Genomic DNA, 20,376 nt, shown 5'->3' with positions numbered 1-20,376 from the left:
GCGTGCAGGCTTCAGTAGTTGTGGCACGTGGGCTCAGTAGTTGTGGCTTGCGGGCTCTAGAGTGCAGGCTCAGTAGTTGTGGCGCACGGGCTTAGTTGCTCCGCGGCATGTGGGATCTTCCCGGACCAGGGCTCAAACCTGTGTCCCCTGCATTGGCAGGCGGATTCTTAACCACTGTGCCACCAGGGAAGCCCCAGACCTACTTTTTTTTAAGTTCATACACACTTAGGATTATTACGAGTTCTTGGTGAATTACCTCTTTTATCATAATGTCCCATTTTAACCCTAATATTTCCCTTGTTCTGAAGTAAACTTTTTCTGATATTGATATCACCACTTCTGTTTTGCATTGATTGGTATATGCATGGTATACACTTTTTTATTATTTTGCTTTCACAATCAATATATTATAAAATGACTGTGTTTTGGACAATCATCAGGATCTAGTTTTGGGGTTTATTCCAAACTCAGACTTTTAATTGCTGTTTGTACATTGTTCACATTTAGTGTGACTTATGGGTAGGGTTGAATTTACATCTACCATTTTGTTATTTTTTTATTGTACCCTTTTTTCTGATTATACCCTTGGTTTTTTTTCTTTTTTAAATTTTTGTTTTATATTGGAGTATTGTTGATTAACAATGTTGTGTTAGTTTCAGGTGTACAGCAAAGTCATTCAGTTATACCTATACATGTATCTATTCTTTTTCAAGTTATTTTCCCATTTATTACTGAATATCGAGCAGAGTTCCCTGTGCAATACATATGTCCTTGTTGGTTATATATTTTAAGTTGTACCCTTGTTTTTGACTTTTGTTTATTTATCTGCTCTTGCTTCCTTCCCATTCTTTGGATAATTTCACTGTTTTTAATATCCAATTTTAATTTGTCTATTGGTTTTTACTAGTTGTTCCAGAGATTATAATACACATATTTAAATTTGTGTGTGTTTGTTAATATTTTGTCCAGAATTTTTATTTGTTTTCTGTGGGAAACAGAAGGAGAATCATATTTTGTAATTCCTAAAACTTTTCTTTGCTGAAAGAAAAGATTATGAAAGAATATTAAGCACCTGTGGAAAGATAAAATAGGCATTTATATGGGAAGATGAAGTATATTTGAGTTTGCTATTTATTGGCTAATATAAGGTATAGCTCTAGTCATTACATTAGATTAAAACATAGCAATATTAGATGAGAGTGTCTTGGCTATTTCCAAGAGAATACATTTTAGATGATGAAAAGTGTCATTTATTGAGATCTACTTCAAATCTCTAACATTTTATATAACACTGCCACCCACTCTATGCCTAGCTATCATCATGAGGTCACTGACATACTTAATATTCTTTCCATATTGTTGTTGTTATTCAAACAATAAATTTCTAAGATGGGACATGTTCTTTTTTGTGGACAGTATTTGACTCCTACTTTTTGCTTAGTTATGGTAAGTTTGAATTATCACAATTCGACTACTATGTTCCGATTCCACATTCCCACAAAATTATTTTCTGCATATGACAAACAATTCTGTGGAAACATTCTAACAGCAAATGTGATGAACTTATATTTATATATTACTCATCTACTGAACATAAACTTCACTTGGTTTCTTTTATTAGCATATCAACATTTTACTCATAATTAGCATTCAAATAATATTAAGCAAATCAAAACTATTATTGTTTTGCATATGAAAGATAATCACAGATTAAAACTTTTCAACGTGCTCCTAGTTTTTCAAACTGACCTCAATATCTGTTTGGTTTCTAATATGCAAAACAAATTGAAACTTTTAGAGAATTAGTCCTTTGAAAATTTATCCTTATTATCGTCTGTGTATCCTGTCTCAAAAGTTTTCTTTTTCCACTTCTCCATGCAAATGTGGCTTCTATAATCCAGCAATGAGCTCACTTTTTTGACAAAACTTTAAAATAATTTTTTTTTAATTTTTAAAAAGTAGAGAAGAAGAAATAGCTAGTATAATACTATACCAATAACATGCTTTCTTTTAATTTATAATTTCCTCTTTTGCACATCTGCTGGGAGAAATGACAAGCTTCTTTTTTCTTGAAAACAAGTTAAAAAGCAGATATACATAAAAGGAAAGACTTGTACAGAGTAGACTGTGGCTTGAGAACTATTTATGCAGCATCAGAAGACTAAACCAGACTCTAGCCTGGCCATAAACTAAACCCACGCCCCAAATGAGGTGCCAAGCCACAAAAAGCATTTGCGTCATCTGGGAATACAAGGAAAAGAAGGACTTCTAATTATAGGGCCTGGAAGCGGAAGCCTAGAGTGATTAGCTGTTTAGGCGCTGCTGTATGTTTATCTGGAAGCTTCCTCTCCTTCACTCTCAGCCTTAAGTTTGATAGATGAGCGTTAGCATCAGAGGGTGGGGACTAAAGCTGCTGATGGTACATGGTGTTCTCCAAAATCTGAGGTAGCTGGAGACTGAACATTAAGGCTTTTGCGGCCTCATAAGAACATAAGTCTTTTCAACTGGGCGTCAGCTGGTTAACCCGAAGGGCAAAATTAAAGAGGAGCAAACCTTGACTGGGCATATGCTATAAAATCTTGGAAACATGAGTAGGGAAGCCTTTTTTGTTATATACTATTTATAACACCTACCTAATTGTATGGTTCTTTATCACATACACACATACGAACTGGAAGACAAATTACCAGCTATTCACACTCTCTCCAAAAAGAGACATATGCTGGGTCATATAGAAATCTTTACAGGAATTCAGATTATTATCACTCATAAAATAATTGTATGTTTTAGTATTAACTCTTGTGAATTTAATACTTCCCCATCAATACTTAATACAGATGGAAACTTAAAATTATTAAAGTCTGTAATCTTTAAATGTCCTAACATCTTCATTTAAATAATTATTTTCTTCCTTTCATTTTGCATCATGAAATTGTTAAGCTTCTAAAGACATCTTTGGCCACATCCGATAGGTAAATATTCTAGTATTCATTACTTTCAACAGTTTATTCATCCAACAGACATAGAGGAAAAGTGGTAAATGTCTATGTATATCCTTATTGTTCCAAGTGGCTGGATATATTTCTTGTCACAAGCCAGAAAACACACTCATTTTTGTGTACAGTTTGATGACTATGACAAGTATGTATACCTATGCAGCTACTACCATAATCAAGATAGAGAACATGTGAAAAAATTCCCTTGCGTCCACTTGCAGTCCATCCCCTCCCCATCGCCTGGCCCCAGGCAACCACTGATTGGCTTTCTGTCATTATGAATTAATATTGCCTACTTGAGCATTTCATGTAATGGAATCATGTAATATTTTGCTAAACCTATTCACTACAGGTAAGAGTAGTCCGTGCACTTATTTATATTATTGAGTAGTGTTCCATTATATAGATATATGACAATTATATACCCATTAAGCAGTTGATTCTTGTTTTTGGCTGTTGTGGAGATTCAAGTACAAGTCTCTCTGTGGACATACGTTTTCATTTCTCTTAGGTGAATATTTAGGAGGGGAATTGCTGGGTCATATGTACACTTAACTGTATAAGAAACTGGGAAAATGGTTTTCCAAAGCGGCTGTATCATTTTACCTTCCCGTGAACTCCATAATTTTGCAACATTTGGTATTGCCGCTCTTTTTAAATTTAATCACTTCAGTGAGCACTTGGTGGTTTCTTGTGGTTTAAATATGCTATGTTCCTTGGTGATCAGTGATGTTGGGGTGCTAAGTGGCTATTTACATATTTTCTTTTGTGACATGATCCTTCAAATCTTTTGCCCATTTTAAATTGTTTGGTCTTTATTTTATATACATTAGAAGTATATTTATATTACATTATAAAATACATATAAACATATATGTATATATTTATCTCAAATATTTTCTCCCAGTTTATAGCATCCCACTTCATTTGCTTAACCGTATGTTTCCCAAAAGGTTTAATGAAGACCAATCTGACCGTTTGTTTTTTTGGTGTCCTATCTAAGAAATCTTCCCCTATCCCTCCTGGGTCACAATAATATAATCCTTCTGTTTTCTTTTTGAAGGTTTATAGTTTCAGGTTTTAAATTAAGTCTATGATTGATTGTGAGTTAAATTTTTGTGTATGGTGTTAAAAAAAAGTTTATTTTTTCCCAAATGGATATGCCAGGTGTTTTAGCACCGTTTGTTGAGAAAACTATGCTATCCCTAACGAATTATTTGACACTTTGGTCGAAAATCAAATGACCATAAGTGTTTGATCAATTCCTGGATTCTATTCCATCTGACTATATTTACCCAAAACCATCTTTTCTACATTACTGTAGATTTATCAAATAAGTCAGAAATTTAGGTAGTTTCAGTTTTTAAAATTTACTCATCTTTTTCAAGATTGATTTGACTATTTTAGATCCTTTGAATCTCCATATAATTTTAGAATAAGCTTCCGTTGATTATTTTTGGTTTAAACATTCACTTTTAATAAAGCTAACTATTAGTGAACAATATTAACACAAAATATTCATAGGATATCAAAGCACAACAGTGCTAAAACATTTTTATGAAAACATGGTTTTCTACCATAACTGAATTAATGAGTTTTCTCACCATATAATTAATTGTAACATCACAACATAGAAGGTCACTATGATGGCAAAAATGTAAAATTTTTAGATAAAGCAGTTACCTTGGGAACATTCTTATGTACCAACAAAGTGCTACCATCCTCAAAGAAAAATTATATACACAGATACAGATAAACACACACGCACACACACACAGAGCAATACTAAATTAATGTCACAGACAATCATTGCTACAAGTTCATAATAAAATACATTGTGAATTGAGGTTAATAGGATTTTGGGAGACAGATCAGTTTGCTTAGAAGACATATTTTATGTATTAAGACTATAAGATATAACTTGAAAGGTAAATTTGGAAATTTAGGAATTTCCAAAGGAATGCCATTTGATGTACTTCACAGATGTATGAAAAGAACTTTAAAATTTTCTGATTGGAGTTTGTGTGTGTGTGTGTGTGTGTAGATATATATATAGTTAGAAATTCACCAAGCTATACACTTAAGATTTGTACAAGCTGTACCATATAACTACAGTTCAATAAAAATGAAGACGAACCAAAACAATAAGAAGGGTGAGGGAACAAGATAACATTGGTGGTTTTACCTACAGTGAAAGAAGAGAGGGAAAAGATAAAGATGCTAAAGAAAGAAGTTAGAGAGTTAAAACACTACCCCTAAGGGGGAAAAAAACACACGAAAAATAAAGAAAGAACATAGCAGTCATAGAGGGATGTATAAGAAATACAGATACATAGTGAAGAGTCAAGAAAGAGATCTACAAGTCTCAGATGTGCAGCGTGGCCAAATGAGTGGTCAAAGCACCATTATTCATGAATTCCACTGTGTATATATGAAAATATAACAGATTTCATTCAGGGTTCTAACGGGAGATCAGAAACCATGTAACACATAATGATTAGATGGAAGATAAAATTTGGTCATCACTTAACACTTTTATTTTGGGTATATTTGCAAATGTAGCAAATATTAGAAAATAGGTCTATATCTATATAGACAAATACAATGGCTTCTTAGCCCATCAAAAAGATATGACTTGAAAAAAGAGAGACCAACAACAATAACAAGAACAATCAAAAACTTCCCATGAAATAATGGAGGTATGGGGTTGGGGGGAGTGAACTTAGTTCATTTTTAATTAAATAATCATTCTATTTTTTCTATGCTATTGGTAAGACTTTGGTAAGACTTTGTTAAGATTATATTTATTAATTTTGAATAGACTCCTGATTTCACATTTTCCTTCTCATCCTCCATTCCTGCACCCACTCCCATCCTTTCCCACAATAGGCACCCACCATACTGAATTTAATATATGTCCTTTGAAATATGCTTATCCTTGAAAAATACTTAAACTGTTTTCAGAGTACTGTTCAAAATATTGAATAAAAAAATATTTAATACATGGCAAGAATATAGACCAATCTGAAAGAAGAAACTGAAACAAGCCTGAAGCTAGGGGAGGGCCAGAGCATTCTAGAAGAGTGGAAAGGAGAAGGGACAACAATATTCAAGTACTTAACTGTTTTAAAGTTGCCCTTTAAAAAGTTTAATTCAACCTTGGCTACTTTGCCTGTATGTACTTGGTTATAGATATCCTTCTTTACCTTCTTCAAAATTTAATACTGGGTCTATATTGTTGTTGTAGCTATAGTGTTACAGGCATATATATTTACTTTACGTTTTTACACAGTATGCCACTGTATGCATTCACATCTTTCATTAGTTCATTCAGTAGTATTAACTGAGCATCTTTGCTGTGGCAGCGGTGGCAGTGAAGGAGCAGGGCCCCTCCTTACTAATGGACATCTAGGATTCCAGGGCTGGATTAGCACTTTCATGGGCTCTGGGCATTTTTGCCTTCATGGACCCCCCCACCCCTCCAGGAAAAAAATATTTTATGACTACTGTTGTTGTTTTTAAACTTGTATTAAGGCATTCTATCAACCTAAAAGTTTATATATATATATTTGCATTTAAAAGGAATGAAACGTTTTGGTGGGATCCTAAAATTATTGTGGGCCCTAGGCATGGTGCCTACTGTACTTTATGGCACATCAAACCTGAAAAGTTTGACTCTCATACAAGCCCAGCGCCACAATGAACAGAGAGAAGAAAACAAATTCTCCAAGGAGCAGTCCATTACATGAGTAAAAGACATCACTTCACAAGATGAAAAAACAGGAGAGTAACTACAGACCTCTAATGGAAGCATCCCCTTGTTGGTAGGGGGGGGCGGGGGGGGCAATAAACTCTTCAAGCTGCTTTTGCATTGTTAATGATGTAGTATGACTGACTAACAGTAATAAACCAAAGCTGTCAGATGAGAGGAAAAATCTAAAGCCACATAATTCTATAAATCTACGAGGCACAGACGTTAACAAAAAATCAAGACAAGGTATTTTTCTGACGACTTGCTATGATCAATGGGGAAAACTGTGCAAAAAAGAAAAATCCAACTTTTTAAATGATTAACCTAAGACCACCATCACCTTTCGATACATAGCATTTAAGTAACCAGAAAAATTTCAAGTCTGTTAAAGATGCAGTCAAGCATCCAAAGGGGTACATGTTTAATCTACTTTACTAGAGACCCAATGTTCATTTTCCTCTTATTAATGGATGGAAAAGCAATTTCCCTGCCAAGGAAGGGTAATTATTTTAAATGTAGATGTGTTGCCCTTCACAGCTCTAGGCTACTCGGTCGGCAGAAGTAACGCCTCTGGAAATCAGATCAATTATTTACCGAATTAAAGACAACAGGTCTGTTTGAGAAACGTCAGGCTGATTGCAAGGAGTTGAGAATTTCTTCCTTACATTTCTAATTTCCAATTTAATTAATAAAGAAATACATATCTTATTCGGTGTCAAATGCCATACAATTAATAATATGCCAATCTAGTGTACCAAGTCACACAAATATGATGTAGTTTCCACAAGATATTTTAAATTTAATTTCAATACTAATTACATGTGATATGCATCTGCATTTAATATAACTGGCATCATGGAATAATCCCACAATTGAGGGAGGGAGACAATTCTTGTTCAAATCACAAATTGGAAGTAAGTTGGTTTTATTCAACAAATGACTAATTACATTAAATTAATGCCTTATCTCTGCCCTGCCAGAGTTTTCCCATAATTATAATGATAGAAAAAGACAATTAATTAATGTAATTATTCAATGTGTACTTACTCACTATCAACTATGTGAAAATTACCAGGCCAATAATACCTGGGGACGAAATAAAAGCTTACCTCTAACAGAAAACATGTTGAAAGGATACTCTTGATGGATATAAATAAAAACTAGGATGAGGGAGGTTAATAATAATGAAAACAACAACAACTGAGACTTCAACAAATGTCTCAGTATATTTTACATATTGTTTAAGATGCCAGTATAGCCCTCATTTTATTGATGAGGAAATGGAAGTACTGTGAGTGATCCAAGCAGATTAAGTAGCTTGCCTTATTAAGTAGCAGGATGAAGGGGTGACATGATATTTTACATAGGGTCAGGTAAGTCTTCCCAAAATGATACTTAAGATGGGATTCAACAGATAAATAAGAGCCAGTGAAAAGAAGGTTCCAGGCAGAGGTAAATTGATGTAACATGTTTAAGGAGCTGAAAAATAACTAGCATGGCCAAATATGGGAAGAAAACTGTTGATCAGGTTGAAGCAGTAAACTTGTACCAGGCTGTAATACTTTTCGACAATACACTCAATAATAAGGAAGTTGTTGAAAGACGGAAGTATCATTAACATTTAACATTTCTTACAAAATATGTGAATATCTTAAAATGGAAGTAAACATGGAGTATGATACAACAATCACAGTTGAACAGAATAACCTAGAATTGGGCTGTGATCAAACAAGACTTTCTAAAAACAAGAATAACTGAACGATTCTCATACATACTGTTATAGAGTAAATGTTTGTACAGCCCCAAAATTCCTATATTGAAATGCTAAAAACCCAGTGTGGCTATATGTGGAATGGGGGGTGAGGGGTGGTCTCTGTGGAAGTAACTAAGTTTAAATGAGGTCATAAGGGTGAGGCCCTGATCTGATAGTATTAGTATGCTGGTAAGAAGAGACACCACAGAGATCTCTCTCTCTCTCTCTCTCTCTCTCTCTCTCTCTCTCTCCCTGCTCCCTAGCCAGAAAGAAACACCTCAGTAGAAACCATCAGCTGGAAACTTGATCTTGGACTTCCAGCCTCAGTCACTGTGGGAAAAGAAATTTCTCTTGTTTAAGCCACCGAGCCTATGGCATTGCATTCTGGCAGCCTGAGATGACTAATACATGTACACAGGTTATTGTCTAAACCTAGTATCATAGAGAACATTTTACATGTCAAATGACCAGTGAGCAGGATTTGGGGATGGATTTATAAAATCAAAAGAGGCTATTGTTCTTGCTCTAGAACAAACTGATGAAGAACGTAATAAAGTTGTAAAAAATACTATCTGACAGTTCAATAAGTAAAAGTAGCTGCTCTCACCTTGAGCAGAACAGCAGGAGGAAGAGGGGTCCAAGATAGGTGAGGATAAGGAGAACTCAGCAACCTTTTGAAAAATTTTCAATGGCTCAATTTGAGCTGACACGACAGATTAGAATACCACCCCCACAAAAGTACAACTCTGTACCCAACTAATCAAGAAGATTAAGATTAATAATGCCAAAAGCTGTGAATAAAGAAAGAGAGCTGACAGCTGTTGAAAGAAAAAATAACCACTGAACTAAATTATCATATCTAGTTGACATATTCCTCAAAATTATGAGCAAAATACAGATACTGTCAATCAAAAAAATGCTTTAAAAAAGTAATCTTTATCACAGAAACCAGAAATAGCCAACAGAAGTATGTTATTGAGGAAAGTACAAAAGCAATTCAATGGAGGAAGGATAATATCTTGAAAAAATTATGAAGTAGCAAAGAATAGGGGAAAACCATGACCTAAACCTGGTCATAAACCTAAAATAAGACAAAGGGGTTCATAAATTTAAATATAAATGTAGGGACTTCCCTGGTGGTCCAGTGGTTAAGAATCCACCTTCCAATGCAAGAGACACGGGTTCGATCCCTGGTCAGGGAACTAAGATCCCACATGCCACAGGGCAACTAAGCCCACGTGCCACAACTACTGAGCCCATGGGCCACAACTAGAGAGGCTGCACGCCCCAACTACTGAGCACGCACGTTCTGGAGCCCACACACCACAATTAGAGAGAGCCCTCACTGCAACAAAGCCCTCATCCCACGTGCCGCAACAAAGATCCTGAGTGCTGCAACTAAGACCTGACACAGCCAAGTAAATAAAATTAAAAAAAAAAAGAAGTTCACAAATGTACAGCACAACCCCAAATTTACGAATAAAAAATTATTTTAAAAATTGGGCTTCCCTGATGGTGCAATGGTTAAGAATCCACCTGCCAATGCAAAGGACACGGTTCAAGCCCTGGCCCGGGTAGATCCCACATGCCGCCGAGCAACTAAGCCCGTGCACCACAACTACTGAGCCTGCACTCTAGAGCCCACGATACACAACTACTGAGCCCGTGTGCCACAACTACTGAAGCCCGCGCACCCTAGAGCCCGCGCTCCACAACAAGAGAAGCCACCGCAATGAGAGGCCCGCACACCACAATGAAGAGTAGCCCCCACTCACCACAACTAGAGAAAGCCCGCGCTCAGCAATGAAGACCCAACACAGTCGTAAATAAATAAACAAATAGGAAAAAATGGATTTCACAAAAACTAAAGAATTTTGCTCTGCAAAGGACCCTATTAAAAATACAAAAGGAAAAACTTCTTACTGGGAAAAAAGATTTCCACAGCACATGTCTTACAGAGGACCTATATCTAGTGTATATATATACAAAATAGAAAATGATGAGACTACCAAATGCTAGCCAGGATACAGAGAAACCATGTCTAGAGGATTAAAGGGAAGTATGAGAATAATGTCTCACCAACTAGGGAAAATCAATAAAGAGATAACATTATAAAAAGAAACAAATAGAAATCTGGAGTCGAAAAGTATTTACAATAACTGAAATGAAAAATTCAATAGAGGGACTGGCTCAAAAAGCAGATTTAAACAGCAGAAGAAATCAATTGAGAGTATCCAGCTTGACAAAAGAAAGAACGAGGAAAAATGAACACAGCCTCTGAGATCTGTGGGATACTATCGAGGAGGTGAATCTACAGGAGTCCCAGAAGGAAAGAAGAGGGGAAAAGAGGCAGAAATAATGACTGAGAAGTCCCAAATTTCATGAAAAACATTTAGGACAGTGAAACTACTTTGTATGATACTATAATGGTGAGTACATGTTCATATTAATTTGTTAAAACCCATAGAAATTACACCACCAAGAGTGAACCCTAATGTAAACTGTGGACTTTGGTTGATAATAACGTGTCAACATGGGTTCATCAACTGTAAGAAAATGATCAATGTGGTGTGGAATGCTGTTAGCGTGGGAGGTTGTTGGTGTGGGCCTGGGGGCTGGGGGGGATGGGAGAAAGGTGGAATACGAGAGCTCTCTGCACTGTCCATTCACTTTTGCTGTGGACCTAAAACTGCTCTAAAAAATAGTTTATTAATTTTAAAAGAAGTTCCCTAGAAAAGGTTGAAATTACAATAGAAAATATACGCATCGTGTATCTAAATAATTGAAAGCAACAAACTTTCACCACCCATATTGAATCTGCCTAGATCTAAGCATGATGCCTCTCTGGTTCTTCTAACCAAATCATAAATGTTGCCATTAAAATATTTGTTTTAATTCAGGACCCAGTCACAGCTAATAAACAAGAATGGGAAGGAGAAATTGAAAAACAAACTGAATGCAGCTGCTGAGCTGAAAGTTTCACAGCTCTATGTAATGGTATCCCTTAATTTCTTTTCTGAATAGGTCCCACACAAGGCTGAACTGCATGCCATCCAGTCAAACAACCTACATTTTCTCCTTAATTCACTTTGCAGTGTTATTCCATCATGTACATTGTTTTTAAAATTTCTCAGGAGGTGGACAACATTCCTGGTTTGTTCTTGAATTTTGATATACAGGACATGGTAATAATTCTGGCAGCTAAAAATATGCGTCTCTAAATAAAAGTATAACAGTGATACATATATACACAGGGAAACCAGTTAGAGAAAATCAGGTTTAAAAACAAAAAACAGGCAATCAACTTTTCTTATATGTTTTGTTTCACTTATTTTTTTAAGTGAACTTCCCTATGCCCATTAAAAGTACTTCAACGAGCACTATTGTTATTGTTATTATTGGCCACATTACATACCAAATGAAAATGCCTTTAACCAAATAGAGAATTATTAGAGGATTAGTTAAAACTTGAATATAAATAAATTTTGAAATATATATGTAAGGAAAAACTGGGGTATTACTAGAGGATTTACAAAGTTACATTTTGAAAAGGTACTATTTAAACAACAACAAAACAAGTGTTATGGCAAGGGCCATTTAAATTAGATGCCTTTGTACAAAATAGCAATTAATGAAAGCTCAGAAGCTAACAGAAATAACTCAGCCGGAGAACAGAAAAGTGCCTCATCTTATAAGTAAATTCATAGAGAACTTAAATTTTGATAGAAAAATACATTTGATCTCCCCAAAATATTTTTAAGTATTACATAAAAAATTACAAGGAAAAAAAATAACTACTAAGGTATTCATGCATTTACAAATGGCAAAGAAGCCTCTTGCCTCAAATATTTCATACGTCTGTGTGTATGTCTGAATCCGAGAGTGTTAGGATAAAACGAGAAATGTGATACAGAAACTAGACAAGCAAAATAAAATGTCACCTAGTGATAGGAGCTGGATAATAGTTAGCAGCCATAGCTGAGCGCAATGCCTTTCTCTAAGACGCTGTTCAGCTACTGAATAGCTAAAATAAAATCAAGGTTTTCAAATCATTGAGAACTGAATATTTTATGTACAAACTTGTTCATACTCAAACAATAAAAGTCATATTCTGAATGGCAAAAATACTCAGAGATGAACAGTAAATAACTAAGATGAATTGTAAGCAACTGCACAAAATCTGTGTCTACCAGCTTCTACAAAAGATTTTGCAAACCAATTTTGTGAGTGCTTGCTGAATTATGAACCCTCCATTTAATTCAAATTTGTACACAGATACAAAGCATTTTATAAAATTTTGCAGAAATGATGACACATTGAAAAATAAATCTGCCACATAAACTGATGAGTCCATTGTATAGCCTCTGCTTCAAAATCTATGTCAAATGTGCCATATTTTTTTTGCCTCATTCATTCAACTAACATTAATTTATATACCAGGCACTGAATCATTATTTCCTAATCATCTTTTGATTCCAATTTAGAACTGACTTCCTTTTTAAGAACTTTCTCCAAAAGCAAAAGACCAAGTTAATATTCACCTCCTAGCACTCTGTCCTTACTCCCCAAAGGATTTATCTTCCTTTTTTTTTAAAAAAGTCCCTATGCCACCAGCAGACTCCATGGGTAGGGACTGAACCAGGCACTGTGAATGAAGTCTAGCTTCCAATGTGTTTAGTTTAAACAGGTGAAATCACACCAAGCATGAATGGGCTCATAAACATTTTAGTGCCATGAACCTTTTCAGCAACATGGTGAAGCCTAGGAACCTCTTTCTCAGAATAATATTTTTTTAAGACAAAGTAAAATACTTAGGGTTATAAAAATTGACATGTGGTAGAATATGTTTTTATTAATATATTAAAATATAGGCTCTACCATGATTTTGAACCATAAGCATTATTTAGAGAATTAGATAAATAACATCAAAAGGATATAAAAATATCCATTATTTTTATTACTCACAAACTCACAAGCAAGCTAGTATTTCAGTGGTTTATTGTACCTATTCATAAGTGAAAGAGATTTTCATTACAGGTTAAAGAAAATAAAGATGTAATTTTTTTTTTCCTTCTAGGTTCACATGCTGTCTAAATATTACCCATGGACCTCTCAGACCCAGGTTAAGAAGCTCTATTTTAGATTCAAGAAGAACTGTAAGAGATCCTAAAACTCATAAAATAGTTCCCATAAAATTCTCTTCCTTCCAAGAAATTACAAGATTTGGTGTGAGACCAAATTAAGAATACAACAGTACAAGAATGTCAATTTATATGTATTGAAGTGCTACATAACACACCAAAGGAAAGATCCATCAAAGAAATAATTGATAAGTTTGATTTCATTAAACTTAAATACTTTGATTTTCAGAAACCATTTCAAGAGAAGGAGAAGACAAATCACAGACTGGGAGAAAATATGTATGAAAGACATATTTGATACAGGAGTGTTATCCAAAATATACAAAGAACTCTTAAAACTCAACAATCAAAAAATGAACAAACCAATTAAAAAAATGGACGAAAGATACAGACAGCTCAATAAATAATACATACAGATGGTAAATAATGTATGATACTTCCATACCATACAATATTATTCAGTGCTAAAAAGAAACAAGCAATCAAGGCATGAAAAGACACAGAGGAGACTTAAATATCTGCATATTAGTAAGTGAAAGAAGCCAATCTGAAATGGCTACATACTGTAATATTCCAACTATATGACACTCTGAAACTATGAAAACTGGTACACAATGACACAATGATAGAGGTAACTACAAAATTCTTTAAGTTATATAAGATGTTCTGGTAACAGTGGAAATTCATAGACAGGAAGAAATACAGCTTCAGACTTCTGAAGCACCCTAACTATGGCAATATGAAATATACATTAATACAAAGGAGATCTGACATAACAGATGGACTATCAAAATGAGTCATGCTTGTTACTCCAAGTAGAGTGCTATAAGTGACATAACTTCCAGACTGTTTCTTCAAATTTAACTTAATTCCCACAACAGTCAGAACATTTCTATAAATCTTTGTCTTCATTAATTAAATCAATCCTAATGATCAACAATTACTACAAAATCTTCCTCTCTATTGAAAATACCTAAGATAATCGGAAGAAAATTATTCAAAATACTTTCCCTCTTACCATCATTCTTTATCTGAAAAGATGAAAAGAAGGGGGAAAAGATGAAAAGAAAGGGGAAAAGATGGGCCTTTCCATCAATTTTACCTAATGTTCTGCAGAATAAGATAAAAATGGCAGTCTCTTCAGACCCACCAAGCAAGGAAAAGACCGCAAACTCACGAAGATTGTTTCAACTCTGAAAGCATAAGAGCAATTTTATCTTTTATTCATAATCAAAGTATTTTAAAAATAAGTCCACTGAAGTGGAATTCCACTACTGGACGTATTAAACCAATTCCTAACTATGAAAATTGGTAAAGAGAAAGTATTACATTTTTGCCCTGTTTTTTGCATACAGGAGAACTATGGTTCATTTATGGTTGATGAGAGAAAAATCTTTTTTAAAATAGAATAACAGCAGTTAATCAATGCTGAAAATATGATAGAATTAGAAAAACCACCATTCTATAGTCTTCAATGTAACGAAACTATTTAGTAAAAAGTTGTTTCAGAAATGAGGCCAAAATAACACTCTGCACTTGCTAATCTCCACAAGACAATCTATTTGCAAAATGTAGATGTTTGATGGGTCACTAACTTATTCTTCTGATCAAACATAGTATCATAAATTGCAAGAGAGCCTGATATAATGTGTCTCCTGCTGGGATGAAATGATGTAGACAGCAACACTTAGGAAGTTTAAAAAAAAATCTTCAGGCCTGAATGTATTTAAAAGCCTTTTAGGGAATAAGGAAAACATTATTATAATGAAACAAATATGTGACAAATGCAGAATTTGGATAACTGCTCTGGACACTGAAATTTGGGGGAAAAAGGTGAAAGTAATAAATTGGATTAAAAGGAGCTAAAGAGACAAAATGTAAGGAGTAAACTTTAATTAGACGTTGATTTGAAGCAGTTAGAGAACCCATTTTTGAGACAATTGGGAAATTTTAAATTATGACTTGGATATTAGATAATATAATGTGTTACTTTTCTGAATATAATATAATATTTGGCTATAAAGTACAAGAAGGGCCTTATTCTTAGAAAATGCACGCTTAATTCGTAGTGGGCGAAATGTCATCGCGTATGTAACTTACATTCAAACAGTTCAGCAAAATACACACACACACACACACACACACACACACACACACACTATATTAAAATGTGAAGACCTGTTTAATCAGGGTGACAGTACATCTGTCACTGTATTGTTAAAAAGAAACTTGAAGTTACAGAGAAAATGCCATTCACATACATATGTAGTTTCGAATATTGAAGTCCTTGCCTTACTAATAATACAGGAATTAATGCAATTCAACAGCAGTGTTTATCTACTATTATTTATCTACTGCTACTACTTAATCACAGTTTTGCTCAGAGTAAAACTAATCTTTAGAGGGTTTCTAAATTTTTATTATAAATTCATTCATTCAATAATCACTTAATGAAAACTATTTACTTATCTCACATACACTAACACATATATTTCATATTTTCCATTTTCAAAAAATTGGATGGAAAACCCATAACATAAATGGGGGGCGGGGGGGGGGGGAGGACATACCGCTTGTATTAAAAGCCATACAGCACACTGGTTTTTCATGAGCAGGGAAATGGGCCACGATGCCATCACTGTCAGAATCCTCACTCACAAGCACCTTTACAAAAAGGAAGAAGGCAAATGGAAGTTAACCAACTACTGAGACTGAAGATATACACAGCTACACCACTGCATCCCTGACCAAATAACATGTTTCCGCTACATTTGAAGATTATTCTTGGCAATATAAGGTGAGAATGTCACTTCAGAAATAAGGAAAAGATGTAACATGTCCCCAGCAGATAAATCATATAACCTCTAAAAACAGTTGGTTGACTTGACTGTACATGACAGAGACAATAATTTCTAGAAGCATAGGTTCAGAAAAAAAACAAAAAGCATAAAATCAGCTATGCAGAGCTTCATCTAAGAACAGGAACAAGAGTTCTTATTGTGTTATGGCCTGCTGAAAAACTCTTGGCCATAACTGGAACAGAACAGTGAAAAACAACGTAAGTTAAATACAAACAAACAGCCACATATTAGAGGAATTATCGAAATATTTTTTACTTAAAGTACAAAAGCTATGGTCTTTTGTACTTTAATCTAACTCCTAGATTTTAGATGGACACATCCCTTCTTTGTAAATATTACCAAGCAAAAGTATATTGGAACAGGCAGTTTTGTATCTCAAATTTATTCCCCTTAATTTTCTTACTAAGCATATTGAAATACAATTTACATTCCATACAATTTGCCCGTTGTGAGTACACTGTTCAATGATCCCTAAGGAAAAAAGTTTTAAAATAACATGTATTCGTTTTACAAAGCAAGTAATTAACTCAAGAAACAAAAAAGTTTCACATATCTAATGTTGCAAAGGAAAAACCTACTGTACCAATATTGGATCATGATCGACATAAAGAATTTAATCTGAAGTAATCCAGGAAGTAGTCCTACACTGGCAAAGTTAATTTTTCTTTTAGAGTAAAAAGCTTTACAGAGGTATAATTTACATTCCAAAAGAGTCACTTATTTTATGTTTACAATTCAATGATTTTATACAGTACTACAACCATTACAATAATCCATTATATAGAAACATCTGATTTGTCACCCTTTTCTGTCTTACTGCTTTAATCTTCTTGCCTTATTGTTCTGGCTAGAACCTGCAATTCAGTTAAGCTGCAGACTGATCATTTTTCTGTCTGTAGATTTTTTTCATTACCACTTAAACCATTTTTAAGTATTCACTTCAGTTCTGTTAAGTATACTCATATTTTTATCTAACAGATTTCTAGAACTTTTTCATCTTGCAAAACTTAAATTCTATACCCACTAAACACTAATTCTTCCTCTTCCCTCCTCCTACCCTTAGTAACCACCTTTTAATTTTGTTTCCATGATTTTGACTACTTTAGATATTCAAAATAAAAGGAAGAATTTAGTATTTGTACTTTTGTGACTGGCTATTGCCCTTAGCACAACGTCCTCAAGGTTCATCCACATTGTAACATGTAAAAAGATTTCCTTCTTTCCTAAGGTTGTGTAATATTATTACATTGCATGTATATACCACATTTCTCTTTATCCATTTAGCTGGCGATGGACATTTGGATTGCTTCCACCTCCCGGGGACCGTGAATAACACTGCAAAGAACAGGAGTGTGTAAATATCTCTTCAAGATCCTGATTTGAATTATTCTGCATATAAATGCCGAAGTGGGATTACTGGATCACATGGTAATTCTAGTTTTAATTTCCCGTTGCGGAGCACAGACTCCGGACGCGCAGGCACAGCGGCCATGGCTCACGGGCTTAGCCGCTCCGCGGCATGTGGGATCTTCCCAGACCGGGGCACGAACCCGTGTCCCCGGCATCAGCAGGCGGACTCTCAACCACTGCGCCACCAGGGAAGCCCTATTTTTAATTTTTTGAGAAACTTTCATACTGATTTCCATAATGGCTGCAACATTTTACATTCCCACCAAAAGTTCACAAGGGTTCCAACTTCTCCCCATCTTCTGACAACACTGCTAAATTCTGTTCTGTTGATAGTGGTCATCCTGATAGGTAGGAGGTGTATTTCACTGTGGTTTTGATTTGCTAATGATTAGTGATGTTGAGCATCTTTTCATATGCTTACTGGACATCCCTACATCTTCTTTGGAGAAGTTTCTATTCAAGTCCTATGCCCATTTGTTAATAGGGTTATTTTATTATTATTATTATTGTTGAGTTGTAGAAACTCCTTATTCATACTATATATTAATTCCTTAACAGCCATATGATTTACAATGATTTTCTCCCACTCCATAGGGTGCCTTTTCACTTGGTTGATTTTTTCCATTTAGACACAGAAGTTTTAAAGTTTGATGTAGAGCTTCCCTGGTGGTGCAGTGATTGAGAGTCTGCCTGCCGATGCAGGGGACACGGGTTCGTGCCTCAGTCCGGGAAGATCCCACATGCCGCGGAGAGGCTGGGCCCATGAGCCATGGTCGCAGGGCCTGCGCGTCCGGAGCCTGTGCTCCGCAATGGGAGAGGCCACAGCAGTGAGAGGCCCGCTTACCGCAGAAAAAAAAAAAAAAAAAAAAGTTTGATATAGCTCCATTTGTCTATTTTTTATTTTGTTACCTGTGCTTTTGGTTTAATATCTAAGAAATCACTGCCTGGTCCAATGTCCTAAAGATTTTCTCCTATGTTTTCTTGTAGGAGTTTAATAGTTTCCAGTCTAATGGTTGGGTCTATAATCTATAATCATTTTTGTATATGGAATAAGGTAAGGGTCCAACTTCATTCTTTTGCATGTAGCTATCCAGTTTTCCAAACCTCATTTGTTGAAGAGACTGCCGTTTCCCCACTGTGAGCTTTTTCCAACCTTGTCAAAAATCTTTCGGATACATATGCATGGTCTTATTTCCGCACTCTCTATTCTGTTCCATTGATCTACATATCTATCTTTACGCCAGTATCACATCATCTTAATTACCATTGCTTTGCAATATGATTTGAAATGAGGCAGAGTTGTGTTGTTTTTCTTTTTCCAAGATTGTTTCGGCTTTTCAGGGTCCCTTCAGATTCCATAAGAATATTAGGATGTTTTTTTCTATTACTGCCACAAAATGTCATAGAGATTTTGATATGTATTGCATTTAATGTCACATTAGGTGCTATGGATATTTTAACAACATTGTCTTCAAATCCACAAGCATGAGATATTTTTCCCACTTTTTGTATCTTCTTTCACTTCTTTTAACAATGTATTAGTTTTCAGTGTACAAGTCTTTCACCTCCTTGTTTTCGTTTATCCCTAAGAGTTTGTTTTCGTAAAAGAAAATCAACAAAATTGACAGCCCTTAATTAGACTAACAAAAAAAGAGAGAAAATTCCAATAGCTAAAATTAGAAATGATTATTTAGTAACGTATTGTTTAGCCTCCATGTGTTTGTGTTTTTTACATTTTTTTCCCTTGTAATTGATTTCTAATCTCATAGCGTTGTGGTCAGAAAAGATGCTTGATATGATTTCAATTTTCTTAAATTTACTGAGGCTTGATCTGTGACCCAAGAAGTGATCTATCCTGGAGAATGTTCCATGCGCACTTGAGAAGAAAGTGTAATCTGCTGTTTTTTGGATTGAATGTCCTATAAATATCAATTAAATCTATCTGGTCTATTGTGTCATTTAAAGCTTGTGTAACCTTATTAATTTTCTGTTTGGATGATCTGTCCATTGGTGTAAGTGAGGTTTTAAAGCCCCCCACTATTATTGTGTTACTGTAGATTTCCTCTTTTAGAGGTGTTAGCAGTTGCCTTATGTATTGAGGCGCTCCTATGTTGGGTACATATGTATTTATAATTGTTATATCTTCTTCTTGGATTGATCCCTTGATCATTATGTAGTGTCCTTCCTTGTCTCTTGTAACATTCTTTATTTTAAAGTCTATTCTACCTGATATGAGTATTGCTACTCCAGCTTTCTTTTGATTTCCATTTGCATGGAATATCTTTTTCCATCCCCTCCCTTTCAGAATGGCCATCATCAAAAAATCTACAAGCAATAAATGCTGGTGAGGGTGTGGAGAAAAGGGAACCCTCTTGCACTGTTGGTGGGAATGTAAATTGATACAGCTACTATGGAGAACAGTATGGAGGTTCCTTAAAAAACTAAAAATAGAATTACCATATGA

The 20,376-nt window shown here is 34.9% G+C and overlaps 1 protein-coding gene across 15 annotated transcripts in view; it reads right to left on the bottom strand.

The window, feature by feature from the left end:
* Positions 1-20,376, bottom strand: part of BCAS3 (BCAS3 microtubule associated cell migration factor) — a 576,467-nt gene that overhangs the window by 386,701 nt on the left and 169,390 nt on the right. For all 15 annotated transcript variants that reach the window (XM_055090058.1, XM_055090057.1, XM_028498857.2 and 12 more), the window contains exon 13: positions 16,212-16,305. In XM_055090058.1, the coding sequence (XP_054946033.1) occupies positions 16,212-16,305 (94 nt within the window). The remainder of the gene's footprint in view (positions 1-16,211; positions 16,306-20,376) is intronic.

Source organism: Physeter macrocephalus, chromosome 14, assembly GCF_002837175.3.
Source record: "Physeter macrocephalus isolate SW-GA chromosome 14, ASM283717v5, whole genome shotgun sequence".
In the NCBI taxonomy this organism is placed as follows: Eukaryota; Metazoa; Chordata; class Mammalia; order Artiodactyla; family Physeteridae; genus Physeter; species Physeter macrocephalus.
The sequence above is the reverse complement of the archived record's forward strand: the minus strand, read 5'-3'. Positions and strand labels throughout refer to the sequence as shown.